General features: G+C 42.1%; 1 protein-coding gene across 2 annotated transcripts; it reads right to left on the minus strand.

Moving 5' to 3' along the window:
* Nucleotides 1–3,309: 3,309 nt before the first annotated feature.
* On the minus strand, nucleotides 3,310–22,252 carry STIL (STIL centriolar assembly protein). Of its 2 annotated transcripts, none has more exons than XM_042030638.1 (16): nucleotides 22,053–22,252; nucleotides 20,894–21,000; nucleotides 20,454–20,569; nucleotides 20,157–20,344; nucleotides 18,909–19,156; nucleotides 17,979–18,062; nucleotides 17,778–17,864; nucleotides 15,993–16,140; nucleotides 14,777–14,886; nucleotides 13,872–13,986; nucleotides 12,023–13,072; nucleotides 10,565–10,730; nucleotides 9,589–9,814; nucleotides 7,540–7,732; nucleotides 6,667–6,920; nucleotides 3,310–4,823 (listed from the first exon to the last, which is right to left on the minus strand). In XM_042030638.1, exons 2-16 carry the CDS (start codon nucleotides 20,983–20,985, stop codon nucleotides 4,010–4,012), a joined length of 3,891 nt encoding a protein of 1,296 aa, XP_041886572.1. In that variant the 5' UTR covers nucleotides 20,986–21,000; nucleotides 22,053–22,252; the 3' UTR covers nucleotides 3,310–4,009. The 2 variants fall into 2 exon arrangements, with proteins under 2 accessions (XP_041886572.1, XP_041886573.1); XM_042030639.1 differs by lacking the exon at nucleotides 22,053–22,252 and adding an exon at nucleotides 21,659–21,948.
* Between the last annotated feature and the right edge of the window lie 246 nt (nucleotides 22,253–22,498).

Genomic DNA, 22,498 nt, shown 5'->3' on the forward strand with positions numbered 1-22,498 from the left:
TATGAAATGATTCATTATTATTTGGCAATTTTATCGAAGGAAAGCGGAAAATTATTGCAGGGATATGCATAGGAATAACTCCGGAATGCATGCCTTCTAGCTTTTTATGTGTGTGTGCTTAGATGCTCTTAAAAAGACACTGCAAAAAAAAAAAAAAAAAAAAAAAAAGGAGTAATAAAAAATTGCTCTGTGGCTGCCCGCATCTGAATAGCGATTCTTTATTTTAGTCCTCTTGGAGGTTATTATGGCCCTGTTTTTTTTTTTTTTCCCTTTTTTTTTTTTAATTATTAAATATGGAAAACCTACTCCGTTCTTAATTAAATTTAATGAGCCAAAATAAATTGTTGGAGATGTTGAGAGAGGGGGAAGGGGTGTGGGCTGCTTTGGGACAAGAGGAGGTAAATAAAGCACATCGAGAGGAGATGTTTTGGTGAAAAGCAGCCCCGTCCCCAACCTTCCTCCCCCCACACTGGGTATTTTTGCTGAAGGGCCGAATTGTGGCGAGCTCCCTGTCTCGTCTCCCGTTCTGGGGTGGGAGGAGGCCGAGCATCCTTGCCGAGCTGGGGGATGCTGGGGACTGTGAGCGGAGCAGGTACCGAGCCGGCACCTCTCGCCCTCCAGAAATCTGGGATGTGAGCGACGGAGCCTGGAGGACAGGGGCTTGGGGAAGGGAGAAAAAGGACCTGGGTCGTGCCGTAGCAGTGCGGGACGGCCAGCGGGGCTGAGAACCCCGTGGGGGCCGGAGCACGGGGCCGGCTGCGCGCCCCGTCGGGGAAGGGGCTGAGCCAGGCCGAGGCGAGCTCCGGCCCGGGCGGACAGGGACCCCTGGGCCGGGCCAAAGCCGCCGTGCCCCCGGAGCGCCTCGTGGGGACGGGAGGCGGGCGATGCGGCGGGAGCGGTGCCCTGCAAAGCAGCGGTTCGGGTGGAAACGTCCCCAAAAAGCCAGAGGCTCCCGGCATGGAAAGGGGGAAGGCAGGAGCGGCTGGAGGCTCCCAGATCCGCTCCTCTGGGCACCCACGGGGAGCGCGGCCCTGAAGGCAGCGGCGGGCAGCGGTTTTGGACAGCTCGGGGGGCCGGCCTGCGCGGGAACCCGAAAATCAACGAAATCACCCCCGGCGCGGGACGGGGAGGAAGGGACCCGGGCTGAGCCCTTCCCGGGACACCCCCGGTCCCCTCTACGGGGCTTGGGCCAGGCGGTGACCCCGGCCCTACGCGGGGCTCGGAGGACAAGCGGCGGAGAGGCCCGGCCGCACCTGCCGCACGTGAGGGGGGCGGCGGCGGGGCCGGGGTGCGGGGGTCGCTATTGTCTCCCCGCCACCTGCGCGCCCTCCCGCAGGGGGAAATGCCGGAGCTGTTATTCTTCCTTTCACTCCTTCCCCTCAGCCTCCCGCTCTGGACGCGGCCGTGGGAGAGGTTTCCACAAGCCCCGGCCGCTCCCCCCGCGGCACGGCCGGGGCCGGGGCCGTGTCCCGGCCGGCAGGAGCCCGCACGATGCCGGCAGCGTGCGTGGGGCGGCGGGGCAGGGACGGTCACGACGCGCCGAAGAGCCCGCCGTGCCTCCCGCCAGGAAACACGACCATTTTCGAGCCGGCTCCTCTCACCAACAGGAAGCGTTAAAGATAGAACAGCCGGGGCTGGGCGGGGGAGATTAGGAAGCCGAGCATCTTCTGAGCACCGAGGGCCGCTGCGGGGCCATTCCCAGCCGTGCCTGCGCCCGCTGCGGTGGGAGCCGGGGCCGTGCTCAACCTAGCTCCGGCCCGCATTTTTACCTCTTCAAGTGAAGAGGGATCAAACCCTTCCGTTGGGAGGGGGAGCACTAAAATGATCCAGAGTAAAGCGGTCAGTGATGCACCTTTTCAACTAGCACTATAAATACCTTCCCTTAATTACAATAAGAAATGGCTAGAAACAATAGAAGAAAACAAAAACCAAATCAATAAAGCTTTAATGTTGCCCCATTAGCCATGTCATTGCCTGATGAGCTAGCTCTAGAGATTGGGCCCCAGTGCTCAGTTAACAAAGCCAGACCTGACTTTCCACGTGTTTTTTGCCTGAAATTGCAGTAGCTGTTTCAGGGAAAAAAAGAAATCCAGACATTTTGAAATTACTCAGCACCACAATATGAAAGGAAAATTCTGCTTAAAGGGCAGGGTGTTTTTTGTTGTTTTGGTCCAGTAAATTAATGTTTTGCTTGCTCAGAGGTTGCTGTCCAGGATTATATGATTTGTGTAACTTACTATAACACCACACCCTTGTCCTGAGCTGTGTGCAAGTAGTTTAGCTTTTGTTTTCAAATTGTTTCTAGCCCTTGAGCATTTGAAGAAAGTCTTTAAAATATTAACCAATACAACTGTCATCTTCCTGTGTTTCCAGACATTTTACAATAGGAAACAAAGAACAAAACCCTGCAACAATAGCTCAGAGGTATGAATTGCCTCATTCATCTCACTGGAATGTTCAAAAACATTAACTATTTTTTGACTGATTCAGCAGAAAATGTGCTGGCAGATAATAAGCTTATGCCTGATCCAGGGGAGATGCAGGGACTGAGAAAGGTTTTATTTTTCAGCACAGCAAAGTAGCACCTTTCCTGAAAGGAAGCAAACCCTTGTTGATGGAAGAGGCTGCGTGAGAAGAGAAATTCTGACATGGCTTAAAGGCAGCTGCTGCCTTCCTCTCTCTTTACTGGCTTCAAAATGGCACACGGCTTATCACAGACTAATTCTGTAAAAAATTAATTAGCAATTAGTGCCCACTCAAACATACCACAAACTAACACTGCAGTCCTTAGGATTTGACTGGGAAAGGCCCAGGATTTCAGGGGGGGGGTGTTTTAATCTCTAGTTTAACACTCAGAACAGGAAAGGCAAGGTCAGCACCACCGGCTGAACTGCTGTTGAGACAATGCCATCACTAAAACAGAGTTTGTTCCAATGCCTGTTAGAGAATGCTGATGTACTAAAAGGCCAGTGAGAAAACACAAGGCTCCACCATCATTCCACTGTCCTCCCACCAGGAGTGGGAATGAATCACCACTTCCAGCCTAATTCTTCACCTTGTGCAATATTATCATCACAAGGTTATGGGAAAAGAGCTGCTTCATTAATAGACTGTAGTGCTTGGTGACAGAATATTTCTGTATTAATTCAGAACATAATAATAGTAAATCTATTATTTCTGCATACCCCATCACCCAGTATCAGATCCTTGAGGAGTTCAGTAGCAGGTGAACCAGTGAAATTCAGGTTAACCATTCTAACAAGGACTGGGAAGCCACATGTGTCTTAAATAAAGGCAGCATTAGACAACTAAAGATTAATTTTTTTTTAATGGAACCTTTGACCTTTATGAGCAGTATGTAATTTTAAATAAATAGAAAACACAGAGGTGAAAAAAACAATCACAAAAGTTTTAAAAGTGCCAGCTTTCCCCCCTTTCCTTCAAAGATTTCATGATACAGAGAGTTACATGGGCCATTTTGGCTGAATTCAAAATAATTTTATGCAAAGTAAAGCCAAAGTTATACCTCCCTTCCCCACAGACACAATGCCCACACAGTAATCCAACCATTTCAACAAACTTCTAGAAATTAGTGCTTTAGCTCCTTTACCCCTGCTCTGCCACACACATTATCAGTGGCTCTCAGTTGGCACAAACACGGAAAAGTCTGTTTTTAAAAAGTTAACAGAAGAACACTTAAGTAATCACCCTGTTAAAATTATATTAAAAGTACATCTTGGGCTCAGGTTGATTCATCTTCAATATGCTTTAAAATCACACCTAACTGTAAACAAAAGTGCACACATATGTCAATGCTGATCAGCACTGCCTCAGCCAGGCACTTTGAGGTGGCTGTCCCTGAGCTGGGCTGAAAACTCAGTTCTGCAAGTTTTACATTGCTACAACAGAGTGACCTCTTCAAAGACAGCTCAGTCTGTGGTTTCCTGTAGTCTTTTACAGAGAGGTCCCTCTGATTTAAAGCAGTGGTTGCAATCATCTCAGGGGATGTTCAGAACAGCTTTGGTAATTGCCTGAGTTGTTTCACATCAAGAATGGTGCCAACAGAATTTATGCTGTTTGACTGGTTTAACATTTCAAGAGTTGGAGTATGTAGATTTCCACAGAAGGCCTGAGTATCTCCTCCATCTTTCCTGACAGGTTGTTCAGTGAATTCAACCCTCCCAGGTAACAATCTGGTTTTTGATTTTAAATCCTTTAGGAACTGAAATGAGTTTTCATCTGCTTGATCTGTTCTGGGAGGAAAAATTTCATTTGTAGGATTTCTTAAACCTGGGCTGTTTAATTCTGGTGGAGAAGTATTAGTAGTCAACTCTCTGCTGTGACTTTTTAGGTGAACGAGAGGTCTTCCATCCATTCTTTTGGATAATTCAGCCTGGTGGCTGAAGCTGTCCAACACAGGAGTACAGTTCTTGTCTGGCATGCTTTTACCAGTGCCAAAATTGCCATCTTGAGCCTGCAGCTCCTCTTCATCTTCACTGCTGTCATTGCCCTGTATCAGCCCATATCGCTTCATGTACTTCTTGGTTGCAAAGGACATATTGTTGGGTGAAATTAAACTCAGACCCACCATGCTCTTGTCCGTATTTGTTTGCAAGATGTCTTGGAAGGAGAAATCTGCAGGAGGGTTTTGGCCTGAGCGACTGAGAGACAGTCGGGATAACTGATTTTCACTGAGATATTTGAGTGCTATAGCATTTGCTTCCATGCTCAGATCAACAACATTGGGACACATGCTGACACTGGCAAGTGACATGGAATTTAATCCAGGCACCACTGCTTCTGGACTGATGCATGCCAAAATGCTGAAATAAAACATCAAAAAGTTAGCTTAGCATTACAGGAAACATTGAAGTTCACCATTTTGCTCAGTGTACTGATTTCTCCTTTCTTCTGAACACCACAGCTCCATCAGGACTGAGATCTTATTATCTGCACATACTGAAAAGCAGCTACCCACCCCCACAGTATCCAAACACTGTCAGAGGATGGATGATATTCCCTTCAATACACAGCACCCTCATATGAAGAGCCACCCATCTCTAGCAGATTAGAGAGCTGGTTTTGCTTTTAAAGCAGATTTGAGCTCTTGGTCTTTTCTCACCAGTGAATGTGACATTATGTGTCTGATCCTACAACTCTGAATTCTACCATCCAACCCAAACTTTACAGCTAGAAATACAAGCCCAGTGACTGAGACCAAGAACATCTTTCCCAATGCATGGTAATTCCAGGATTTTTACAGAAACTCTGACATAGTATCTGTTTCCAGAAGCCTACAAGGTTCTAGTTTTTGAAGTATCTTCAAATGGGAAATGTTCATTTGTTCTGTTGCCTGATACAGCAATTTCTTGTATATGTATATATCTCTATATATCTATATACCTATCTATATCTATCTATCTATATCTCAAATGTTTAAAGACTGAATGAACAAGCTCTGGTACACCAGTAACAGTTGTAAACCACTGCATTTAGTTCATACATCATATACTAGCTCACAAACCCAAGCTCCTCATATTAAGAGGCTTCCTATTTCACTGAGCACAAATTCTGAAGTTTGCCCAGGGAGAATAAACTGGCTCAGAACAACAACTACTTATACTATGGAGCTGCACTGTTGTTTCCTTCTCTACTAAGCTGTGGACCTTTTCTCAGAATTGTTTATCAGTCTTGAAAGTGGCAGAAGGAAGAACTCCACCCCACTCCCCAAGTTTGAAGAAAAAAACCCCAAGAGTTCCAGTTGTGCCTTATGGGCTCACATATTAGCATGTTATTGACATTAAAAGAACACTGACAGACTGTCCAGCCAGGAAAGTAGTCCAGAAACTCCAGAAAAACACCCAATAAAATACAAGTAAAAAGGAGAGAAAAGAGGTTAGAAACTGTATGACTGGAAACAGCTTTTGACACATGGCTGAAGAGAAGATTAATTAGGAGGTGGTTAGATTTTTTGTTTACATAATAGCTACATCCTAGGACCAAGAAGACAATAAGGATGAAAGTGAAGCTGTACCAGGCAGCCAGCCTATGCCTACACAGCTACACAAGTAAATTCCTGTGCCTAAAAACCCTCCTTCAGAAGTTACTGCTCTGTTCCTTCCTCTGTTTCAACAAGAGAGTTTCCCTCCCCAGCACTTTCTCTGTGCAAGGCACAGTCCCCACAGTAACAAGCAATTAGGAGAGAACCAGTTTTGATTAGACACCAAAGCCACAATACCAATTTCACATATTCTGGTAAAGTGCAAGACAAAGGTTAAGAAGCAATGACAAAACACACAGCTGCTTAACATTCAGTCTCCCAAGTCCAGAGTTTCTCTAGAATACTTTGACACAGACCAAAGAACTGCCAAAAGCTTCCTTGTTATTCTAGGGACCTGCATGCACAATGCTTTAAGAATCACCAGATGCTCTAACAGCTAGAGCTACTTGTATTATATTTAAATAATCTGAGTTTTGCTAGCAGAGCCCTTAAACCTATCTGAAATGCCCATAGCACGAGGCAGCGTTTCAATTTTGCAGAAAATGGAGATCAAGTTGCACCCAAATCCCAGCGGCAGTGAAAAGAGTCTTCTCTTGACTCATTGAGCCAAATCTTCATTTTCAGTTGTATCTACACATTACTGTTTGAAACCACCAGTATTTTACCTGGCATTCTCCACTTTGTGTGTATTTTCCTTCATATTGCCAGGTGAGTCCACTGTCACTCCAAGACTCCTCAGCTGTTTGAGTGTGGCACTAATGACACTCTCTTTGTCCACCCCTCCTGTGTCAGTTTCTGAAGCCAATTCTGCTGCACCATCAATATCCTGACACTTAGGACCATCACCATTAACAAATCCTGATTTTAAAGGCAAGTGATCTTGCTCTTCTGAGGACTTCAAGAGGTGGTTTACTTGGCCCTACAGAAAAAGGGAGCAGGGAAAAGAACACATGGCAAAAACATCATGACATACAGGAGCTGTCAAATACCAAAATCCTGACTTATTCTTACACAACTTCAAATACAACTTGATGGATTAATAGCATATTCTGCTAAAGAATGAAAATTCAGATTCAGTTCAGATGCAATCACTTAAACTCACAGCAGTGTAGTCAAACACTAGAACATCTTACACTTCAAGCTTTCTATAAGAGTCTCTTCTGAATTTAAACACATCACGTACTGATACTCTTCAAGATTAAAATATCTGCCCTTTAAGGGACTTGAATGTAAAATGCTGTGTTATTTTAAAGGCCACTAATTTGGAAAGTTATCAGCAGATATCTTTGAATTAAAGAATTATTATTTATTAGGTAACAGGCAGTACTCCAGGTATGCATGAAAGAGAACTACAAAATAACCACTTAAACATTAAAAAAAAATTGAAGAACCACAAACTTGGAGCCTTCTGTAGAGCACAATGTGAATCTGAAAACCACACGCAGTTTTCATTCATGCCAATACCACATCATAACGTCAGCAGGGTGCTGTTCTGACTGTTGCACTCAGTGCAGAATATAAAAATGTGCATGAATTACCAGTAAGTCCTGGTAAAGCTTCTGCTCCTCTGAGGGCTGCCGAGGCAGCAGCGAGGTGGGTGGCTCAGAGCTCTGCTCACTTGTTACCACCACCTGGCTCCTGGCTCCCTCCGATGGCTCTTTCTGTAAAGACACACTGACATTTTCTTCCAACGATGAACCACGAACAAGTGCTTGGGAAAAGTTTCCAGTTCTGGAAGAGAACACCAAGATAGCTACATACTTCCTTGAAACAGCAAAAGCATCATTACCACTATTTTATTTTTTCATGAACATCAGAGCAAGAGAACAATCAAGTACTGCAAACAGATCCTAACAGGTTTTAGTTTGCTTGCTGCTTGAGGCTTTGCTCCTTTCTGCAGTCACTTTCTTTCAAAAGTCATATGAGGACTGAGAAAATACACCTCCAAGTGTGCAACTACAACAGCCTGACCAGGTTTTCAAAAGATGATTTCAAAGTGGCAACAGCATCTCTGGAGTAGTCAAAACCCAGTGACACACTACAACTTAACCTTAAACCAGATGAAGGGAAAGTTACAAGCCTTTAGGAACGCATACCTTCCGTATGCTCTGACACATGACATTCAAAAAGCAGCTTTTACCAAGCTACATAACTTATCATGGGATTCCTGTGGCAGTTTAAAAACCTCTCAAAGACAGTTACAAGTTACAAGTACACTGAATATCACAAACTGAGAACAAACACCTAGTTGAAATACTTTTCAGTGAGAGATGTGAAAGAAGAGCTATAAAGGGTAAAAAGGGTAAATACTCTGAATGAGTTATAACACAATGCTCTGCACCCCCCTCAGTTGGTCTGTGCATGGCATAAGCCTCTGGAGACCAGACATATCAATACTACTATCATCCCAAGAAGATCCTTAAACGACCCTCCTCCCCCTTCCTGTTCCTCCTGAGGAGACAAGTGTAAGATAAGGGAATTTCAGAACTCAACCGATCAATTGCCTGTGTTGAAAGCGATAAGATTTAAACCACGTGACATACCAGATAGTCAGTGTAGGTTATCAGCTACTGTTACACTAGCAATTATTCATCATTCCCAAAAATGTTCCCCTCCTCCTCCTCAAAGAAATCTGTGTGATGTTCCACATTCTTACTATAAGATACTTTACAGCTATTTTACAGGTTTATGAATCCAAGTTGAAGAGAATCTTAAGATAGCATTGTCCTAATACAATGTTCATAAGATTGATCTGAATCCATAATATTTGTGGTAGCAGTATATGTTTGCAGATAGTACTTTAATCAAGGACTATGAATAGTTAAGTTATAGCTTAATTACCATCATCTTTCTCAATTTGAATATTTTAGAAACCTAATTTAACTGGAAGGGTATTCCCTCTCCTTTGGCTTTTTATACTTAGACAGTATTAGATCACTAAAGTGCTAAATTGTTGAGCTATTCCTATGTAGAAATAGCATCCATAGAGATAATTAAAAATATTTTTTAAATCACTTCCCAAATTAGTCTGAAATTAGTCACTGCACTACAAAGAATCCGAGCTCAAAAATAATTAAATTAACAGCAGTGAAGTCAGTACGTGCATGCACCACACACAAAGCACTTAGGCATAAAATAAACAGAAACTCAGGGAACAGCCACATAATCAAACTCCTCATCCCAACCCCTCAGAACTGGAAGGGTTCTGAATGCTGACAAGGAAAAGCCACTGTAGGAAAACAACTGACTATAGCAGCATCTCCTTTTCCAGTCAGGATTCAAGGTAAGAAAAGGAATGCTGCCAGCACAGTGCATGCTTTTGCAAGTCAAAGGCTTTTGCCATCAGCTGCTGCTGATAGGCAGGGGAGCTACATCTGCATCACTGATAAATGCAGACTCTAAGGGCAACTGTGTTTTGGTGAGCTGTACAATTCAAAGCATAAATAAAAAAAATCAAGAAGGGAGAGAACACAACAACTGAAGTCAGACTATTTATAACTCCTGAAGAAAAAAATATTACAGAAGTAGTAACTTATGTAAGACAGTTCAGCCCATTATGTGAGCACAGTGTGTTTCTGGTTACTTACTGGGGAGTGTTCTGATTAGTTCCTTCTTCCACAAGGTGAATACTCTCTACAAAGCTGGGCATGTCAACCACCCTTAAGGAAGAAGCAATACTTGTATTACTTGCATCTTGTTCAGCATTAATTGAAATGCTTATGTCCTCCTTGGAAATCTCTCCATCTTCTTTTTTCCCTTGTGGTATGGAGTTGCCTTGTTTTTCTGAGGCTGTATTCCAAAATAAACTAGCACCTAGGACAAAATTAGAGATTCAACTATTTAGGAAAAGTCATTACTTTCTTCTGAGACCCTTTGGCTTTGTATAGCTAGAGGAATAATTCTCTCCCGTTCATGTTTCTTTCACCATTTGGAAAGTGATTTACTGTTTAAATCAGCTAGAAGTTGCCAAAACATCATTCAGGTCCCAGTTTTTCCAAAGCATACTTGATGAAAAGAAATGGTTGTATTAAATCATTTTAATGCATTGACCTTGAGCCTGTTTCAAAGTTTCCTCCAGACTAACCACAACACTTCCATGGATTTAACAGGAACCAATATGTTAATATGCAGCTGTACAGATACAGCTGCATAACTTGCCTAACTTAAAGCAAATACAATCTCCTCTTCATGCATGATTTACGAACATCATCAATAATATATTTATTGGAACACTATTTGGCATAGAAGCTATTACTTTTCAGAGCAGTATATTAAATCAAAAAAGATGTGTAGTTATGCTTCAATAAGACACGATTTTAAATAGAACACCTTTCTAAAGCTATCAGAAAAATAATTCTTTCAGTGATGGCAATCAAAGACAAAAGTAACTTCAGCCTAAACTTGCAAATAACACCTCAACAACTTAGATGTCTTTTGGATCTAGGTGCATGTTTGCCCAGCCTCAGCATTTCTGCAAAACATTTCCTCCATGTCCAAACAAACCACAGAAACGTCCAGAAAAAGTGGTGCCAGCCAGTCTGTTTTAAAAGAATGAAGCGTTACCTGTGCTCACAGCAACGCTCACACTTTTCCTCTTGTGCGACTGTGGTGAGGTCTGTGTTTCCATGGAAACGAGGTCCCCTGGCTTCTCTGGCTGCACAGCCTGGCTGGTGGCTCCCAGCTCCGAGGAACCCGCCTGGCGAGCCTGTGCTTCCAGTAAGCGCTGGATCTGTAACAGTCATCACAAAGTTAGGATATGGACAATAAAATATAAGCTGTAACAGGCAAAAGTGAATTCATTTGCTTCTGCTAAGATCTGGATTCAAATCCAAGCTGCACTGCCACAGCAGTCTGAACACCTTCCAGTTCTCAGCAGTGCACACAGCATAAATCAAAACACCAATTTTGATATTGGCAGAGCTAGCACAGAAGATCTTTAAGCACATTGGCAGAGGCAGCACCAAGACAACTTGGGTAAAGCCTATTTGCAACTCACTTGCTGGAAGTGTTCCTCCCCTTTCATTCACATACAAAGCCTATTAACTGACTTACTTGCCAACTGTCCCTGCACCAACTTTGTATTAATTACAAAGCTAAGCAATTAAATGATAAAATTAAGGTTGCCAGGCAATCTTCTCTCTAGGATTTTCATCCACCCTGTTCACCAGTTAGTTTGCAGCTCCAGGGAGAAATACAGTAACAGTGAAAGCTGCATTAAGGAGGGGTTTCCCTCACGCACAAGCCATGCTTTGGGAGCTTGATTTTACACACAGGAACTATACCAAAAACATATTCCAGCTGTAATTTTCTAGTTTAAGTACTGCAAACTTCCCTGTTTGTCTTGTTCATCACCAGCAGCAAAATTTAGACTCGGGCTCTTCGGCCCCCAATCATACTCTGCAAAATACAGGGCCACCAGGTGAATCAAGGGTTGGTATTTTGAAGAAACTTAACCTGGTAAAACAACAGAACTCAGCAAGACTCCCAAAGTCCAGTTTTCTAGCACAGCAACAAAGACCTGATCAATCAGGAATTGATGCAGACAACTTAAATTTTCAAAGCAACAGCTCAGGGAGCTGCAGGCTTGAAGGTGGAAAAAGCAACATATGAGAACATTCTGTGCTACATCTGTATGTTTACAATAATTCCAAAGCCTATATCCTATGCAGTAATTTTTTTTTTTTTTTTTACACAGACAAGAATGTATATAGAAAAGCATTTATATAGAACATGTATTAGTTTGCACTACAAACAGTCAACTAAAAATAAAACTTCATGTTATGGAAATACCATAAAAATACATGCAAAATCTAATTAGATGTGAGTCAAGTAATTTTTATTTAAGGGACACCAGTTGGTAGAGCTAATTGAGTCCCCTCTCCATGCCCAGACTGCAGCTGGTACGACAGGCTCCCTTGTTCCAACATGGATAGACAACAGTTAATTTAATCACTTTGGCAGAGGAACTATCAAAACATAATCACTAAGAGGGGAGAGGAGAAAGCTGACATTTCCACAAACCTGAGCTTGAAGTAATTTGAGTTGTCTGTCTTGCTTGGTAAGAAGCCTGTATGCATCTGGAGATAATCCCATCATTCCATTATCTGATCCTGCTGCAGGAGCAGGCGTGTGCAGGCACGGGGAGTGGGCTGCACAGCACTGTGGACTCGAGGAGCTTGCACTTGACGGCATCCTTATTCCAGGTGATAAGCCATTGTCAAGAGAACAGCTCCCTGTTTTCCCAGGATATTTCATGTTTATAGGGCTGCTTGTGGCATATCCTGGGTTGCAGCAAACATTTGGGCAAATGATATTTTGATGGAAAACTGTACAAGGATTTTGCTGAGCCATCTCCGATTGGATTTCCACTCCATATTTGGGGCTCATTTTACCAATTCCTTGCCATGAGTTTATGGGATTATACTGGAGAGAAGCAGGACACTGACAGCTGCATGCTGGACAACAAGGTGGCACTTGAACTGGCACCTGCAGGTCTGGTGGTTGTCTGCAGCTCTGTGGTGACAAAGCAGAGTTGTGGAGGACTGGCTGTGTGACAGCAGGAAGCTGCTTGGAACCAGATATTGATGTTCTCCTAACTGGAGGCTCTCCCTGTGGTGTGATACTTTCAGGATTTAACACAAGTTTTTCCAATGGCTTTCTGGGGTGGTGCACAGATGTATCTGGGGAAGGCCCACTACAAGGGGTTGAAGAAGATGATCCCGAACTTTTTCTTGATTGAGGGCAAGCTTTCTTACACTGCACCTGCTGCTGTAGTGGAGCTTGATTTCCTCTACAAGGCATTGAAGCTGGAATTTTCTGGCTTACAGGATTTGGTAATCGTCTCAGAGAGGGATCTCCCATATTAGCAGGAAAGTTCTGCTTGTCTTCAGAGTGCTGGCTGGGGTGACATGTAGATCTCATGCACCACTTCTCTCTAACAGGTTGATTTGGCCCTGTGGGTAGACTTTTAGCATTTGAAGTCCCCACAGGCTTAGATGGTTGTCCTGATTCTATGAAACTCCCATCCAAAATAAGTGACAGCTCTGGCACTGAAGGAAAAACTCTGGTAACCTGAAGGAACAATTACACACATGTATGATAATTTAAAACATTGTCTGCTCTTTGAATGCAGGATTTCCTCAAAGAAAACATTTTCATTTAAAATCAATATATGATGATTATCAGCCCCAAACCAACTACATGTTAAACACATTCCTAAATGATTGGAGAATCCAGGTACAGAAAAAGCAGCAAGATCTCTAGGATCATTCTTAAAGGACAAAACTCCTTTCATATAGCGCAACAGCCACGTCTGCCAAATGAATGCTCCATGTAATTCAGGAGCACATTTCAGAATATGGATATTCCCTTTCTAGAAATAGACTATAAGTTCCCTCTCACTATTCTTAGACCCAGGAGATAGTGGCGACAGAACATATTTTATACACAACTATCACATCCTTCTACACCTATGCTGTACAAGCACTGGTATTTATTGTATTTGTACACACTTCAGCAGAAAAAGGACAGAGCAGCAGATCTTTTGGGTAAATGCAATAAAAAACTAGAAGAGCTTGCTGTCTCTGTCTCAAGACACCCTAGCTCTTCCATTCAGTAACAGTGAGATTCCTAAAGTAGAAACTACTCTCTCTGTTCCCAAACCATAGCATGGTAGAGGAATTAAATTATCTAGAATCCTGGAAAAATGGCAGGTTAACTAGAGCAGGAGTTGGGACTTTTGGTTCATTTCTTCACTGTTTTACCCTGCTAGCACTTTGAGAGAGAAGTTTTACACTGTCCAGTTCCCTTACAATGAGTTTTGCTGCTCTATCACATCTGAGATACCCAGAACAACTACTTGTTTAGTTACCTGTTGACTCACTGGGTGAGGACTTGGAATTGGTCTGGGGGATAAATCCTCATCTTCCACACCAGAGTCGTGATCACTTGCTGACAGCTTGCTGGGTGAAGAGCCTTGGGGAGGACTAAAACCAAAATAAATCAAAGTAAAAATGTTTGCTTGTCAGATTTGGCAGCAGTAACATGAAACTTCATGTTTTTCAATGTGCCATCTACAATGCATCATTTTTCAAGACGCAGTTGCTAACCATCTTCTCCCTGGTTAGCTGAGGAGATCACCCAGCAAACAGTTCTAAGATCAAATGATGAAAACACAAATACTGCTTTTGGGCAAGGAGATAAAAACCCTCTCTCCCCACAGCCTCACACAAACACACCTTTAAAGTGACATTCTAACAGCAAAGCACTGATTTATATTTAAAAGATAGGAGGTGCTACAGTGAAGATTGTAACATTGTTTGAAGGAAAATAAAGGCCATCTTCTAGATAAAAATTTGATGGATTTGACTGAGGTTCTTAAAAATCACTAGAGGTTCAACCTATCCAGGTCTTTAAGCTCCAAAAAGTGGGAAGAAAAAAGGAATTACCAACTCAAGAAGATTTCAATTAGAGATTTGCTTCAAAGGACAGATCTCACTTAAAGCTTAATACAGTGAACTAAGCCTCATCAGTGAGGAAGCCTTTTTAGAAACATCCATTGTATAAATTACAACCACCAGTACCAAGTAGTTTTTCTTGGAATACAGCCATCTTACTTGAAAACTATTAACTCTAGGGATAATAAAAAGCACATACACAGATTTTAATGCAAGAAAATGTATGTACAGCTAAACTGACACATAGCACAGAACAGATCAAAAACTTCATCCAATAAATACTTCATTTTTGCATATAAATGGCATCTGAAAGATTTACCTTTTGATTGGTAGTTTCTTGCAAATTCTGCTGAAGAACTCAGTTTCTGCATTTTGGTTTTCTGCACTCAACTCAAACTGGATAGGATTCTTGTCTGATGGTTCAACATTCTGGAATGAAGTGTTCCATATTTGTGAAGCAAGAAACCTTCAAACTTTCAATCACTGAGGCACTACTTCCAAAGAAACAGCTTTAAGGACATTTATGTGATTATTTGCTGCCTGTCCCCTACTTTCAAATTTTTCACCACTGCAAGGAGGCAGGCAACTTCCCTTTCTGTTCAACACTGTTTCCCTGCTACTCTGTAAAGTAGTTGGGCTAATTATAGCCATGAGCAGATGCTTCCTCACTGTAACTGCTCAGATACTCCTCCAGGGCTGTCACCACTACAGGAAACAGCAAACGTTCCTGTACTGTTTCACACACCACAGCTGGGCAACTCCTGGAGACAACAGAAGTGAGCTTCTGTGGAGAGATCTGTCATCTTCAGAAAGCTAAGCTGTCCCTAGGCTGAAGGTAGAAGGCAGCCCTGAAAACAAGGAAATTCAATTGGGAAGAGAACTGTGTAGGACATGTTACACTCACTGCTTCTCTGACAGAGCACAGCAGCATTTATTGAGCAAATTAACAACTCAGCTTCAGGTTCTGCACAAGCCTAGGAAGACACATTAGGAACTGAGATTTCCTCGAACTTCCTCAAACCTTACTAGCCATCTCCCAGACATGGTGTCAAATTCTTTCAAAGAGTTACTTTGCACAAAGATAAAATTTGATGAAATTAGCAACCACTGAATTCCTTTTCGCATTCAACTTCAGGCAAAGCACGACACTCAGCTTTGCTCTCCAGCAAGCATCACCCAGAGCAGCTGTCAGATGTGGCCAAGGGGCACAGAGCACACCAGACTAACAAATGCTATAGGAAGTCTGAGTCTCTGCTCAGAAGGCCAGAAGGTCACTAGCAGGAAGGAACACTAACCAAGTACAACACAGCACAGTACATTTGAAAGACAGATCCTTAATGCTATTAGAAAAGTGAGCAGTGCTGACTTTGGAAGCAACTTCTCAATTTGAGGGACAAACTGAATTTACAATAATCGCCAGGAAAAAGCAGCTTTATAGAGCTACATCATTTTCAAACACTGCAGATCCACTTGGGTCACATCATAATGACTAAGGCAAATTTTACCACAATGCAGCAGGAAAGCAAGACACTTACTTTGAAGAGGTGAACTGTTTCATGGCAAGTTAGGATCTGAAACCCCAGCTCAGTCTGCCCACTGCATGGAACACACTCATAAAACTCTGGTTCCTTGTGTGTCAATGAATAAAGCACAATAAGAAAACTTCCAGATTCTGAAAAAACCCTGAAACAGAAGAAAACCACATCTTTAAATAACTTAAACAGGAAGGAGGCCCTTAAATTCTCAATACAGTGAGCAAATTTTCACACAGTTTAGCAAACTGATGGATCACATTTTGAGTGGTGCTGAGCTATAGATAGTGCAGATGGATTTATGACCGTAGCCACATGCAAGAAAAGTAGAGAAATGGGAATAATTTATCTCCTTTGTATTTCAAACCTTTACAATCACTTAGCACTTTAAATGAATTCCTGGAAGACTTTAAGCACAACACAGAAGAAAACATCTGTAAGAATGATACTGTGTTTTATTCTCATTTTAGTTTTTAATTGAAGATGCATTATAAAGACACTTAGTGACTTGGTTATCCCTAAACATTCAAAAAACATTCACTAGCAAACAGATTTTCTTTTTAAGGAAAATTATATTGAAGCTCTTTTTCTACAAGTTGAGAATAGTGAGTAACAACAGTCAGCACTTAAAACAAGTCCAAGGATAATGACAATAACGTGTGTTTCCAGGAAAAAGTAGAACTACTTTCAGAACAGTTTTTCTTTTTATAGCCCTTGTAACATGCTTGTTTGTGGGATTTTTTTATTTGTTTGCTTTTTCATTAAGTAATATATGTGATAGAAAAAGCAGTAGAAACAGGATGCCTGAAAAACACAATCATACAACTTCAAAATTATACTTACAGCTTAAAGAGTTAAAAACGTATGATGCACAGATTAGGCAGTTAGCCTGCAGAGGTTAATGCTGTTTGCATGGTTCATCAAATCTCCCTAATCCATGATGGAATCAGTGAAAGTTAATGAGAGTCAAGCATCTAACTTGCCTATCTAATAATCTAATTGGTCTCTTATCTGTGTTTGGACATATTTCAGTTGTTAAGGAAAAGAAGTCTATTTTGTAATTGCAGACACATCTGTTCACCAAACGTGGCTGTATTTCATAATTTAAAAACAAGTGTGGTCAATCAGAAGTGCTTATGCATACAGCTTATTTCAAAGTCTCATTTACCTGAGGTGCAGTTTCAAACTAGGAATACCTGAACTCTCTCTCAGCTTCCATACAGATAAAACTTGGCAAATATTACAAGTGAAAAGATGTAGAAAATGAGGAATGATTATTCACTAACGTCACAATGAAAAAATACCCCAGAATGCAAACACGCTTACAAAAACTGAACATTTAACAGAAAGTCATAACAGGACAGCAGAGGCTGCAAATCAATATGCTTCAATATGTTGGTCAGCCACAACCAGGAAGAAAACTTATCTCAAAGAAAATACCCCTAAAAAAGTTCAAAACCAAAACCCCACCACTGTTTAAACTACTGTTTCCTGCTTGTGGCTTCTTATTTAAACTAAAATGCAGTGACCTTAATGATATTAATGTTTACCCTCTTCTGACTTTGAGATATCAGCTCAGCTTTACAACACTTTGGTCACAGAAAATTTTTGTGCAGAAGCCAAAACCAAAAAGAACATTTAAGCCAGACAGCCTTACCTCTATACAACCTATAAATCACAGAATTTCCTCAAATATCTTTGAGCAGAGCCCATGTTGTCATGCAATTCTGTGGAATACTTTTTTAGGCAGCCAATAGCTTCTATGTTTTACCCATAAAAGTGACTTGCCTTTCTTGAATTGAAGAACTGAACAAATACCGCAAGCAACAGGCCCAGACCTGAGGACTACAGATATGAGTAACTCCACTCAGCCACCTAGAAATAAGAAAAAAAATCTAATTAGAGACAGTTCTGTTGCCAAGTTTTTGCTATGTAATCCCTCAGATACATCTCAAATCAATGTGTGTATTAATCTGGACAAACACTTACACTCCAACTAATGGCAGAGCATAAGCCTTGGGATCAGACTCAAGAAGCAAAAGCAATTTCCGTGTTTGGTCCATAGTAAGGTAGCTGAAAGAAAGCAAAAGTTGGGTTTTTTTAGTATTTTGGAAGGCAGTTTTTCAGGGAAAAAAAATCCTGAAGAGATAAGTACAAGTTTAGAAAATACAGTAAGAAAAGAAGTTTGAGGAAAAAAAAAAAAAAAAAAAAAATCAAAACTACTCTTACTCCACACACTTACAGCAACTCCCCAGCTTTTCATCAATTCCCTGTGTATCAAAGGGTCATCAAGGACAAAATTTATTTAGTACTATTTGTAGTATTTTAGTGAATACTAGAAGTAGTATTCATAACAAATCCAGAAGTACAAGTCATGTTAAATTTGAAAAGTAACCTTTCGAGAGGCATTCGTAAAGTCCCTCTCCAAATAAAATGACATTCAGTTGCTTCAAATTATTTCCCGGATCTATCCTTAGTTCATCCTACTAAATTAGTTACCAGTCAGAATGATGACTCCCCAATATCATCTCAGAAGCACAATTAACGAAAAAAAGCTTTGGTTTGCATTCATCTGATTTTCATTGTAGGGCAAGCACTGACGTTGCTTAAAAAGCTGGAAGCTGTTCATATTTATTATGTTGATTAGAGGTGTGCTCCCCTGCCCCAGCAGGAAGATCCTTTCACTGAAGCCAAAAGCAAGAACTCCAACTGAACCAGTTAATGCTTTTGCTCCACCCCATTTCCTGTTTCTTGTTCATAACTTCTAATATAGTTCCAAGGCCAGAAAACATGTTATTTTTATGCCAGTTATTTTACTAAAAAGCAAAGTAAAGTTAAGATCTCTCCTACCTACCTCCTTTAGGAAAGGCAACAAACTGACAGGCAACTTTGACAGTTTTAGCACCACCCGTTACTCACCCACATTTGTAAGTTCCTTGAACTTGTGCAATATTCATAGGACTGTTCAAATTTCTTGCTAGAGCTGTTGGAATAATTGGAACAGACTTCACAGGCGTGTATTCCAAAATATTCGCCACAGTAAGAGAAGCCCAGCGAAAGTTAAAATGCAGGTTATCCAGGTTTTCTGTGAAAACAATGTGAGCTCTAAGAGTGAGCAATTTAGAAAGATCCAGAGATTCTTTACTGCACAGGCTCTGCTGCAGACCCTAGAAGTAAGACAAAAAAAAAAAAAAAAAAAAAAAAAAAAAAAAAAAAGAGTTAAACACACTAAATTATTTTCACATGATTACCATGATTCAAGATGTATTACATTAGGAACTCAAATTATTCATCACAGCTACTATTGCAATAGGTACTATACCAAAAGCCATTAACCCGGGTCTCCAAAGCTCACTGCTCTACTGAATATAATGAATGATGCAGAATACACTTGAAAATTAGCTATGCACAGCTTAGCACTGTTTTATGCTATATTAGAAAACCTGGGGTTACTCAAATTATATAAAAATTAATACAATAACAGACAACTAAAAGGCTCAAACTGATTTGTCAATGTTTTCTTTCTTGCATTCAAGAAATTTGTAATTTAACATCTGGATGTATCATCATGAGAAAGCTCATATGTGAAGCAAGCTTAATTTGTATTATAAAACACTACACACTACAGCAGCTACAGGGAAAAGTTTACATGAACAGAAAGTGTATTTACTAGATTACTTGTCTACAGCACAGAAGCAACAGGCACACATTTCAGCTATGGCTGCTAAGCTACACAGAGCTTTACACATTTTGGGTGAGTCACTTGCCTAGCAACACTTCAGCAACAACTGCCCAAATACTGCAACTCATGAATGACAGTTTTGAGGAAAAAAAGAAAAAAAGCTGTTTTCTCTTCTTAAAGTAACTCTGCTGCTATTACTTTTGTTTTGCTGCTTAGACCAGCTGAAAAACTTTGGCCAATCAGCAAGATTTTAATCCAAGATTAAAGACTGTGTGATCCTTAAACACCTGTGAGGTCTAACTGATTTCAACAGTTTCCAATACACTTTGCAATGACACTCAAGCAGCTCATTTCACACAATTACATAGTCTTGCTTCAGCCATACCCTTGCTGTGCTGGAAATCAAGCCCTGTGCATAGTCCAGCATCCTGCCTAGCAGACAGTTCCCTGTTTAAGAGACCCAAAAGTTCCTAAGAGCTGGTTACCTTGAAAGCCAAGCTGATATCTTCAGCACTGTGCACTGTAATATTATCTGAACAAGGTCCCCAGGCATTAACTGTACATGGAATCAAAAAGTCTCCAGGAAGGGATGCAGTTGGAATTTTGCCCGATCCACCAGCAACCTCTCGGCCAGGATCAAAGCGGTCTATTGTTAGCGTTATGCCTTCCCCATCTTCAAAATAAATAAACAAAGTTAGAGTCCAAGGGCAACAACTCAGGCTCCTTAATGACAGCTTAACCAACCAAACAATATTGCCTGTCTACCTCATGTTTAGAATTACCTTCATCTACTGCCAAGGTCCCAAGCAAAAAACAGGAAAATGATTTCTTTTCATTCTGCTTGGCATGGCGATAGGCAAGCCGCAAGGTTTTCTCCACCACAGATAGTTTGGGGTTTCTAAAAAGAGACAATAAGCAAGTTTAAGTCATAAAATCTTTTTAATGCTTGTTTTTAAAAAGTATCACTTATCCATATGGGAAGAAAATGGAAAGAAATTTTACGTTACTTTAGACTGATGCATTGTCAAGCCACTGGACTGTGTTACACAAAGCAAAGGAAACTCAAATCTTTCCAATGAAAATCCCTATATACTTATAGCAAACACACTGCTTCCTCTTTGAGCCTTGTCATGCAGCAGAATCAAAGGATAAAATGAGGCTTTGCATCACATAGTCCATAATTTATTTGAACCTTTAGCTTCCCCGAAAAGGTTACTGATACCTGTAATAGGTGATGTGTGCGCCAATGACATCACCCATGGGGACTGGGTCCCAAAGTGCACACTTGGACAGAGGGAAACTGAAAGGGACCATCCTTTTGGGAAAAATCTGGGAAGATCACAGAGATAAAAAAAAAAAATGGATTAGGGTACATAGTTATCTTACAATGTTTAAAAGAAGGAACAAAAGCACGACACAGTAAAAAAACCAAGCTCAGGATACATAAACTGTTGGTACTTTTTTTGTTTCAAGTCCAGGCCAACAAAGCAGAAACTTTGTCCTACGAAGTTGTCAGAGTTACGAAGTCAACACAAAACTTTTATTGTCCACCTGACGGTTTCTTTGTGGAACCTTGGAAGATGTGTAGGCCAAAATACAAGTTTGCAAACAAAGCTTAAGGAAAAGCTGCTCTGAATATAGTTTAGGGAAAAAGAGAGTTATCACTAATTAGAAACTCCCATGGCACACAAAAACTGATTTAGCAAATGTAACACTAGATCAGCTTCCTAAAGCCCTGTTTCAGTCTTGGGATTTCAAGTGAGCATTCAAACCACTTAAAATTTGAAGACTTCTGAAATAAAGCTCTGGCTTAACTCAAATAATACAGTGCAAAACTTGCAGTCAGACTTCAAAGAGCCCTGAAGATATCAGCATGTAATCACATTAACTTATTTACACGAGCGGGATTAGATTTTTTTGAGGTGCCTAAACAAAGTAACATACAAAACAATTGACAGCCCATATAATTTGGCAAACACCTCAATACCTTTTAACAAATAAGCAAGAAGTCTCTTTGTAGTTATCTCAAGCATGAAACTTTGCCAAGCAAAGGTGCTTCCTCTGCATTTCCACTTGCCAGGAAAAACCTTTATTTTTAAGGCAGCCCCCTAAGGAACTCAGGCCCCTCTCGTGTTTCCAGCGGCAGTTAATTAATTCCCATTAATAGCCAAATGCCCAAATAATCCTCAAACTTAAGCCTGTAAAAGAGGAATTTTTTTTAAAGCCCCACTGTTTCCATTTGACAAACACGAAGCTGAAACCCACTACCCCCCGCCTCTCTAGCTCTTTACACCCAGAGCCGCACTCGCAGAGGGGCACCGGGCGCGGCGTGCCCGGCGGGGCTGGGGGCGATGCGAGCCCTCCCGGCGCCAAGTGGGTACCTCAGATCTGGGCCGGGCCAAACGGGGCCCGGGCAGGGCCGCAGCTCTGCACTCTCCTCTTCTCCCTCTCCCGGGCGCGGGGCCTGCCCGCTGCAGCCCCCGGCTCAGCCGGGCAGCGGCCGTGAGAGGAGAGCGGCACGGCCCCGACGGCCCGTCAGGCTCAAAGCCCCGCTCCGCCGCTCCCGCCGCGTCCCGCCCGCCCCGGCGCCTTCTGCGGCCCCGGCCGGCCCTCGCTCCGCGCCGGCCAATCAGAGCGCAGAACCCGCCCCCTCCGCCCGCCGCGGCCCAATCGACGCGCGGCGGGGAACGGCCCGCCCGGCCAATCAGAGCGCGCCTCGGGGAAACCAACCGCCAGCGCGCGCGCAGGGGGTTTAAAAATGCCAGCGGGCGGGGAGCGCGCAGGCGCAGTGCGGCGATGCGGCGGCGTTGCCATGGCAGCGGGGGCG

The sequence above is a fragment of the Corvus kubaryi genome, unplaced genomic scaffold, assembly GCF_017639235.1.
Source record: "Corvus kubaryi isolate FWS band 111438036 unplaced genomic scaffold, C.kubaryi_AGA036_p1.0 37334, whole genome shotgun sequence".
Classification (NCBI taxonomy): Eukaryota; Metazoa; Chordata; class Aves; order Passeriformes; family Corvidae; genus Corvus; species Corvus kubaryi.

Bases quoted from the DNA above. Each gene is read 5' to 3' on its own strand.
- STIL (XM_042030638.1), bottom strand. From the start codon at position 20,985: ATGGTCCCTTTCAGTTTCCCTCTGTCCAAGTGTGCACTTTGGGACCCA. The intron at 18,063-18,908 runs GTGAGTAACGGG...GCTTTCTTTCAG, and splicing joins CAAGGAACTTACAAATGTGG to CTACCTTACTATGGACCAAA. The intron at 6,921-7,539 runs GTAATTCATGCA...CTTTTTCTGTAG, and splicing joins AGCTTTACCAGGACTTACTG to GGCCAAGTAAACCACCTCTT.